General features: G+C 40.4%; 1 protein-coding gene across 3 annotated transcripts; it reads right to left on the reverse strand.

Moving 5' to 3' along the window:
* Window positions 1-165: 165 nt before the first annotated feature.
* gcdhb (glutaryl-CoA dehydrogenase b) lies at window positions 166-6,722 on the reverse strand. Of its 3 annotated transcripts, none has more exons than XM_076988696.1 (12): window positions 6,591-6,722; window positions 4,907-5,022; window positions 4,689-4,727; window positions 4,375-4,515; window positions 4,200-4,262; window positions 3,759-3,929; window positions 3,375-3,504; window positions 2,281-2,497; window positions 1,719-1,822; window positions 1,486-1,611; window positions 1,161-1,321; window positions 166-769 (listed from the first exon to the last, which is right to left on the reverse strand). In XM_076988696.1, exons 2-12 carry the CDS (start codon window positions 5,007-5,009, stop codon window positions 696-698), a joined length of 1,329 nt encoding a protein of 442 aa, XP_076844811.1. In that variant the 5' UTR covers window positions 5,010-5,022; window positions 6,591-6,722; the 3' UTR covers window positions 166-695. The 3 variants fall into 3 exon arrangements, with proteins under 3 accessions (XP_076844811.1, XP_076844814.1, XP_076844812.1); XM_076988699.1 differs by lacking the exon at window positions 6,591-6,722 and adding an exon at window positions 5,945-6,279; XM_076988697.1 differs by lacking the exon at window positions 6,591-6,722 and adding an exon at window positions 5,504-5,853.
* Window positions 6,723-9,500: the final 2,778 nt, after the last annotated feature.

Here is a 9,500-nt window from a genome sequence, read left to right on the forward strand (position 1 = left end):
CTGCCTAAAGGAAGACGAGACTAATTAACTCAGTCCTCTAGTTCGCTTTTAGGGATGTTCACGTTCCAGATTCAGCCAATGTTCTGACATTTTAACTCTAGTTTAGCTCAAGTTAACCTGCTCGACAGACGTTTCCAGGAATGTGTTAACAGAAGCACGCACACGTAAAACAAACAAAACCCCTTTATTATTGTAAATGTACACTTCTGAAAGTGGATGACAAATAACTGCTAAATGCCTTGAACGCTGGCAATACTGAGCATGTGATGCATTTCATTCTTACACAGAATAAGAGACCAATAATATATAGACCCCAAATATTGCCACAACTGTTGCACACATTTTAGAGTTTATTTAAGATTCATTTCAATTCAAGATTCAAAAAACTATTCATCCCCAAGGGGCAATTTAAGTGCAGTAAAGTAACACAAAAACAATGCTTGAGTTACATTTTTCACATTCAGTACAAAAATATTTCTGTTTTGAGGATTACAGTAATTAATGTAACAAAGTCAGATTTAAATAAAATACTAAATATAGTCTGAGCTCTCTGTCAACATCAACATCAGTTTCAAACATTTTAATTACTAGAGACTTGTATGGGATGTTGTTTGAAAGACAGTAACATTCTTAACTCAAAGCCAGCAGCTATGTATTACATGTTGTGTCCTAGTGGGGGCAGTAAAATTGGGGATTTATTTCTCCACAGTAAAGGCCTGCAGACCTGTAATGGCTCTGCCCAGGATTAGGGCATGAATATCATGGGTACCTACAACAGCAAAAAAGAAATTGACATTGTATAAAATCCTGGATAAGAATAAAGCCTAAAGTGTAAAGGCTGTACAGTTCTTGTAAGGTAAATCTGTAGGTTTGTAATCAAAAATAGTGGAAGGTTTAAGTGTGGATTCATGTCAGGGTTATATGTGAATTGTGTGCTATGTTTTTAATAATGGAATATAAACAATTAAAATGAATACAACTTATCTGTTTTTTAATTAACTAAATATTGTCCTATAACCTTTTACTGGCCCCTTGTGGTTTGAGAAGTTAATCCCTTTCAATCAAATTCCAAAAATGTGCCCTTACAAACTAACATATTGACCGTACGTAGTTCACAACCCCGTCCCTCTGCTAGCGTCAGCTGCTCGCAGCACTCTCACCTTCATAAGTGTTGACAGCCTCCAGGTTCATGACATGGCGGATGACGTGGTACTCGTCTGCGATGCCGTTGCCTCCCAGCATGTCACGAGACTGTCTGGCGATGTCCAGGGCCTTCCCACAGCTGTTCCTCTTCAGCATGGAGATCATCTCTGGAGATGCTCTGTGGTGGGTGAGGGGCGCAAAATATAAATGATTGAAACGTAAAACTCAACCACCCACATGAACCATGAACACAGGCCATCCATCCTGCAGCAGAGGGTGAAGAACCCACTCAGACACGAAGTACTGATCTACTCTCAATAACCAGAACATTGAGCGCCATACTTCTTCTGATCCATGAGTCTGCCCAGCTGCAGACAGGACTGCAGCCCAATGGTGATCTCGGTCAGCATGTCTGCCATCTTCTTCTGCATCAGCTGGTTTCGGGCCAGCGGCACTCCAAACTGGATCCTGGGGGAGCCAGAATAGGTAGCATAGGATACAGAAGACAAAAATCCCGGTCCAAACGGGCCGTGTTTTAGATAAGCAGACACGGGACTGGAGCAGTGAGTCCCCACCTGTCCAGTGTGTACTGGCGAGCTGTGTGTAAGCAGAAGTCTGCTGCCCCCAGTGCTCCCCAGGCGATCCCATAGCGTGCATTATTCAAGCAGCCAAAGGGACCCTGCATGACAGGACAGAGAACAGCAACAAAGCCAATATATAGTAAAGCCAATTACATATAAGCTGCATTCATTCAGTGAAAGACAAGACTGCAACCCTTGGTCTCACAGCAGGACAATTCCTTTACTTTCTTAAGTCTGTGGACTTAATTCTGATTGGTCAAACTAGGTGTATGGAGGTTTGCTATTCCCACTTAAATATCGAGGTCCTAATCAGCTAAGTATAACAATAATGACTGGCATATTTTGTTTAGAAATCTTGGTTTCATGCTTTGGAACTGAATAACCATTAACAAAATACATCTAAGCAAAAAGCAAGTAAACAAGTGCACTTTAATAACCAAACTCAAACCAAGCTCACACAATATCAAATCAAGTTCACACTCCACAGTAGCTGTTCAGGCCTCACTAGGCTCCATTGTCACAGCCGTGTCTACACGTTCTTGAAGATGCTACGCACCCCCAGTCCAGATGCGTTGGGCAGCAGGTTCTCCTCTGGCACTTCCACATCGTCCATGACAACCATGCCCGTCGTGGAGGCCCGCAGGGAGAACTTCCCCTCGATCTTGGGCGTGCTGAGACCCTTCATTCCTCGCTCCAGGATGAAGCCGCGCACTTTACCGTTGTCACACTTGGCCCACACCACGAAGACGTCGGCCACGGGAGAGTTTGTGATCCTAAGAAGTGAGAACCCGTCACTCAGAGACATTAAAGGCTTTCAACGGTAATTATATAGTATGTAAAGTTTAAAGTTTCAAAACCATTTGTTTTAAACACCATCAATGACCACGACACAGTGGTTTATAATATTATTGCTATTATTTCACTGCGCAGTTTGAAAATACTGCCCCTTGTGGGCAAAGGCTATAAATGACAATGTTGACTTAAACACGAGTTAAAGGACCTTGAATTGCACAAACACAAGCAGACTCTCCTTTCCCTGTTTCTTTAATGGTATCTAGTTTAATGGTATCTAGTCCTTGCAGTTAACAGTGCAATTGATTTTTTTTTTCATTTCTGTAAAGCCAACCTGATAAATGCATGTCTAGGGTAGCACTGGAAGTGTTTCCTTCTCCGTGATGCATTAGGTGGTAATATGAACCATTAACTATTAATAGGCAGCCTGACTGCAAAAACAAAAAGCATCATGATAGTTCACTGCAGTGTATGCTACAGCAATGGTAAATCACTGAGCCACTGCCTGCCTTGGGCATGGTGTATGGAACGACATTTTACTTTAAACAGAGGTGTATAATCCAGGTTCAGAAAGTAAACGTCCTCACCAGGATTTTGCTCAAGCTTGCTAGATTTTCTAATTAGTGAAATCCAGGTAAAATTAGTGGAATCAACTTTTTTTTCTTTACTTTCTGAACCTGGATTATACACCTGACTTGAAAGAATATCAGGAAGCACTCTAGCATGGACCACAGTGTGGATACAGTGTGGACATGTATAGTATAAAGCAATAGACCTAAGATTTTAGCATTTGCAATTAGTCGATGGGTAAAGAGCCAGTTGGACTGTTGAGTGCTGTGGTGTGGGTACAGGACGCACCATGTCTTAGAGCCTGTGAGGGTGAAGGTGCGGCTGGATGGGTTGAACTTGGCCTTCGTCTCCATCCCACCAGGGTCACTGCCGTGGTTGGGCTCCGTCAGGCCAAAGCAGCCCAGAATCTCTCCCCGTGCTGCCAGGAATGCCGAGTCAAACACACACGTGACACTTATAGGCCAAGAAACACTTCATTGAAAGAATAACTGATGTTTTACAATTCACTAACAATTCAGTTAGACATATTCCTCTTTGTTACAAGGAACAGTTATGTAATACCATCAGAAAAAAACTAGGCACTATTTCTGAATGATTCTGCCACATGCACCCTAATGTTGTGGGTAATCTGGAGTTTGGGTTTATGATGAGTGTTTTAAGCTGCATGATTACCCAGTCTTGGGAGGTATTTCTGTTTCTGCTCCTCTGTGCCGTAGGCATTGATGGGGTGCATAACGAGGGAGGACTGTACACTCATGACCGAGCGGTAGCCACTGTCCACTCTCTCTACTTCACGTGCGATCAGCCCATACGCCACGTAGCTTGTACCAGCGCACCCATAGCCTAGACCAGAGGGAAAAAGAGATAAAAATTAACCCAGTTTACGCAACTCAGACAACAACTGTAATCGGTAATACATTAGATATGCAACAAAAGAAATGTCAACCAGGTTTAGTAGAGTTTGAACTTAACAGGATTTTTCTATTCAAAAGACAAGGAAAACATCACAGAAAGCGTAAACCTCATACAGATTTTAGTTAAAACTGCAGAGGACATAGTTCACGTGTATTACGTTTGTCACTTTTTTTTTTTTTAGATCTGAAGTTTAAATACCTTTAATGGTGGGGCCCAAAACTCCCAGCTCACCCATTTCATTCAAAATTTCACGATGAAAAACTGTGAAGGAATAATGACAAATTAGGACCAAACAATCCAAACGTTCACAACAGATACTGAGACAGCGAAAAAATATATAATAATAGAGACACACTGAACATTCAACAGGCACCTTCATGCCTGTTGGCCATCAGGATGCGTGGCATGAGTTTCTCTTGGCAGTAGGTGCGAAAGGAGTCACGGATCATGACTTCTTCCTCCGTCAACAGACCCTCTAGGTCCAGGGCATCGCGCCAGTTAAACTGCACTGTTGCTGTATAGTTAGATAACAAGGCAGCCAGATGTCATGTCAAAAGCATACAACTAATCGTGGGCAACACCATCAAAGGTTTTTCATAATTTACAGAAATTTACAGTATAGTTATACTATTTTATATCATACAAGACCTTAATCCATAACGAAAATGACTTAGTTGGTCCACTTACGAGCTTTGACTGGATTTTTCTCACCACTGTTCTCAACCCCTGAAGATAGGAAAATACAGTAAGTTGGTTCAACACCTCATTATATGAATATAGTCCATAGCTATATGAAGAATATTATTTGTATTGTAACTACACACTTTTGAAAAATAATTTCAATGAAAAGGACGAGTTGTTTTGGGTTTAATATGTAAAATAAATAAGACCAATCGTAGACTCACCCCGCTGGGCAGGTGCTGCAGTGCCCTGAGCTCTTAACGCTAAAAACACGCTACATCTATGTGGTCGGACCAGCAGACGACACACGGCGCTTCTTAGAGCCATGCTGAATTTACCTCTGAAACACACATGTATTCATGGTTGAAGATTGTAGAAAACCATAGCATAAAAAATACTACAGCATAAAATATTTCTGGATAAGATTACAAATTATTATATAAATAGAAACACGGATCAAGAAAAATTACAAACGTTTTATTTAGATAAAACATGAAATCAAACAGAATATCGATCTTTGAGCTCTCCATGTGCTGATTCAGTGCAAAAAAAAACATTATTGTTACATGAGAAATGTATTAATATTTTTTTGTATGACCTCTGGTGATTAAACACTTAGCTAGCTTGGTTAATAGCTTAGCTAGCTAGCCAGGCAATTTTCACATACTAGATTATTAACTAAGTAAACAAATCAGTTGTGTATTGTGCACGTCTGTAAGCAGATATATTGCTTCTAATTAATATATTTCACATTTTATGGACGCTAAATAATACTTTTATGTAAACGTTTCTCGTGCCCGGTTTTAACAGCTGTTACTTACGTAAGCAGCGCAGGCAGTTTATATTCTCCCTTATGTCGCCATCCATTATAATAGATGTAACGTAGTTGTAAAGTTTTCACGAAGTTTGAAATATATCAAAGCTGAAGACCTGCACGCTGGTTTTCTTTTTGCGTGGACCCAGCGAGGTATGTCACTAATGTGTAACCCATAATGAGAATGTAGCAATATATTTCTCATGCAAGCGTAAATACTAATTACAACTATGTCGAATAAAGGCGTAAACAACTTTAACTAACATCTAAACACGAATATTCCCTCAGCCGCATCCACTTGTAAACTTAAACATCATTTTAAAGAAGTTGGGGTGATTTTTGAACCGTGCTACGAGATAAATGTCCGACATGGGACAAAACCGGCCGTCCTCAAATGTTCTCTAAAGGTAACATGAACGTTGTTCTGGGGACCTTACCGGGACGTTACCGGGACGTTACGTTATCGAACTTCACGTGAACTTATGGTTTAGAACGTCCCGCGACCTGTAGGGGACGTCACAAAGGCCTCGGAACGTTCTACCGCGAACACTATAAATACCAGCAGGGAGGTCGGGAAGGTCCCGGGACGTCCGCTCTTTGCTGGGACGGATAAACACGTCAACGGTGTATCGCAGACTTCAGTGCCAGCCGTGGGACTGGTTGCACTCATTTAGCCAGTGTGATCACGCCATAGACTGTTTACACCACAGTTACATTTCAATTAGACAATAAAATATCTTTGATAACTAGTTAGGAGTGTCGAGACAGATGACGCAAAGACAATAAAGCTTAGTGAGTTTAGTAAGAGGCTACTAACTACGTTAGATATCCAGGTGTTTGGATATAAGGCTCTCAAACTACTATTACAAACACATTATCTTGGTTACTCGAAACGCGCTTCGTAGGTGGCTGGCTAGCTAGTTTGCAGGTAATGGAGCTAGCCAACGGCGAAGGGTTTCTTCATATAAAAGGGTGCACGGTGTCAGTGACACACGCGATCCCGTATGCACACTCGAAACAACGTGCGGATGTTAGAAGAACGTGGCTACGAAGCCAGCCATAATTCTACTAATAAATATCGCCTCGACGCTTACCAGAGCTGGGACAGAGAGACGGACCAGACACCAGCTGACGTCAGCAGGCCAGGTACGTCAGATTGGGTCATACTGGTGGATACGCCATCTTGAGAGGGGCACATGTTCACAGGGAGGTTTAAAAGTCCCAAATGACACATGGGATGCATATTGTAATATATATAGAATATTTGGGCACGTAGAACATTATATTTTATTATTGCTTCATGGTGTGAGGTGAGACTATCCATGTCGCCTCTGAATGGGTTTTGTGACGCGTTGAAACCGGAAACAGGTATTTTACAGCGCTTGACTATTTTCAGGTCGTGTCATATGTTTTCAGCAAATGCACGAGAGCTGGTGAATAAGAAACTCTGGCCAATAATTATTTTTAATGACCATAAAAATGGCAAATGTAAACCACAGCTCACCACAGGACACTGTCATGCCAATCATAATGACTGGCAACATAAATACATGATTTATGAACATGGTTCATATCTATGTTGACCAACACGCTGTGCAAAAATATTTGTGCATTTAAAATACACAAACTTTTAGACAGCGTTGGATATACACAGTTTTCCCTTTCAGATTATTACATCCCCTTTTAGATGAGACAAAAAACGGATGTGGTATAGGTGAGACTGTAGCTACTCAGTATCTTATACACAGTGGCTACTGAAAATCCCTATAGCAGTTTTTCTATCTTTTAATGAAGTCTGGTTTTGTAACGTTTATTAAATAAAATGCATGTATTACTAATTTCCAAGCTGTAGAGCATGGTGAAATGTCCTGTAACTGCTCGTTTGGCACAAATGCTCAAGAAATGACATCACCCAAGAATCACTGTAACCACTAGAAAGCATTAAGCTATACCCAGTCTACTGGGTATATATATAACAATATATAAACATTTTACATCGTACTATCAATAATTCTCATGGAAACTATTCTAACGCGCACACACACCTCAGATACAAGCACAAAGAGTTAATTAATATCAGGGTTGTATAATAACGAAGTAGAACTCCTACTGTACTGTAGTAAAATGCTGTATCTGTACTCACGGACGTAATTGGGGGGGGGGGGGGGGGGGGGTCAAAAGCCGGATTTGGTACCCCCCAGTTTCTACGGTTAAAACCAAATATTTAAATAGCGACGAATCCATGATGGATTCTGGTGGTGATGGTGATGTCTGAGAGTGCAGACACTGTTGGAGATCCTGACAACAACACAGAAGCGGAGGACAAGCACACAAACAGGAATATATAAACACAAATGCATTAGTGCCACTGATACTTTATTAACGTAGAGGAGAGACGCCCTTACTGTATCTCTGTGTGTAACAATGTAGCACATAAAATCTTCTAGATAAGATGTATCCTCTTCCTCCCCAGCAGTCAGACCTTTTTATTGACTCACCTATTTAATCAAGCCTTCAGTTAATATTTGTTAGCACTATTAGCATGACTGGCGCCATTGCCAATTCCTGTAGTGAGCACAGAATGTAGATTGTAAAATCTCCTCAACAGATGTATAGGTCCAACAGTTTCCTAACACATCCCATATCCGCTTCCGAAAACGTCACAGGCATCACCAGCAGAGCTCTCATGGAACAAAGCCCAGCCCATAATCTCTATCTGTCACGATCTCACATCTATTGTGGAAATCTGTATCTAACACAATCTTTGTATGTTAGACGTACATTTGCATACCAGCTTCAGCACAAGGCACTGCTGACCATGAAGTACAGACTCTTTCCTGCACTGCTGTTGGTTATTTGTTTCAATGCCAGCACACTATTTGAAACTACACTGTGTTTTAGCTCATCTTTAAACAGACATCAATAATTTTCTGTGTGCAAGTGAGTTACTGTAAATTCAAGGCATACTTTTGCTAAGACAAAGTTCAGTAAGTACTCTAAAGAGTTTAAGTAACATTTACATTAGTTATTACGTTAGTTATTAGACTATTTTAAGGTGACAGACACCATAGAAAAAGATCCCCTATGACTTCCTGCTGCTCAGTGGCATAAAGATGAAACACCCACAAGATTGCTAATACAGCTGGGCAGTTTTGTGTACCAACACATTATTCACAACTAATATTGCTGGATTTACACTTTCAGAGCAGAATGGAGTTCAGGGAAAATATTTATGAAAATTCAGCAATTACTTCAGACAGCAGAGCAGATTCATCTCACAATTCATATGAACGCATTTATATGAATGAGGAAACTGTCAAGATCATTAGTACCAAGGAGTGTTCTAGTGCTCTAGACTCTGAGAAACACACACACATTCAAAACACATATATTCATTGTCTGAATACTGAGAAAGTTCATACAGCAGATCCTCAGTACAGAGGTAAGAGCATATTTTTATTGTGATTTTTCAATGACCAATTACTGCATTACTATTGTTATTCACTGCTAGGTTTTTGTGTCTGTTGAAACCAGAGTTGTATAGTAACGAAGTAGAACTACTTCACTACAGTACTTAAGTACTAAAATGCTGTATCTGTACTTTACTGGAGTATTATTTTTTTCTCCTACTTCCACTTTTACTTCACTACATATTTTCCATCAGTTTAATACTTTTACTCCGATACATTTTTTACATGCTGTAAAACAAAAAAATTTGGCACAAATGCTCAATAAATGACATCCCCCAGGAATCACTGTAACCACTAGAAAGCATTAAGCTATACCCAGTCTACTTTCAAAAGACCACACCTTAACCATAACACTTACAATATATACATTTTTACATTTTACATCGTACTATCAATAATACACATGGAAACCATTCTAACAGTTATATCTAATAATAAAATATAGAACAGTTACAGGAAAAACATGACGACTGTGGAGTCGACCTTACCAAATATTACAAAATAGTGCCCTCTTCGGGCAGCGGTACTGCGCAA

The sequence above is a fragment of the Brachyhypopomus gauderio genome, unplaced genomic scaffold (assembly GCF_052324685.1).
Source record: "Brachyhypopomus gauderio isolate BG-103 unplaced genomic scaffold, BGAUD_0.2 sc63, whole genome shotgun sequence".
NCBI classification, from domain to species: Eukaryota; Metazoa; Chordata; class Actinopteri; order Gymnotiformes; family Hypopomidae; genus Brachyhypopomus; species Brachyhypopomus gauderio.

Coding starts and splice junctions, on each gene's coding strand:
- gcdhb (XM_076988696.1), bottom strand. CDS start 5,009: ATGGCTCTAAGAAGCGCCGTGTGTCGTCTGCTGGTCCGACCACATAGA. Junction 4,728..4,906: donor TGCAGCACCTGCCCAGCGGG/GTGAGTCTACGA, acceptor TCCTATCTTCAG/GGGTTGAGAACAGTGGTGAG. Junction 770..1,160: donor GGCTGTCAACACTTATGAAG/GTGAGAGTGCTG, acceptor TTGCTGTTGTAG/GTACCCATGATATTCATGCC.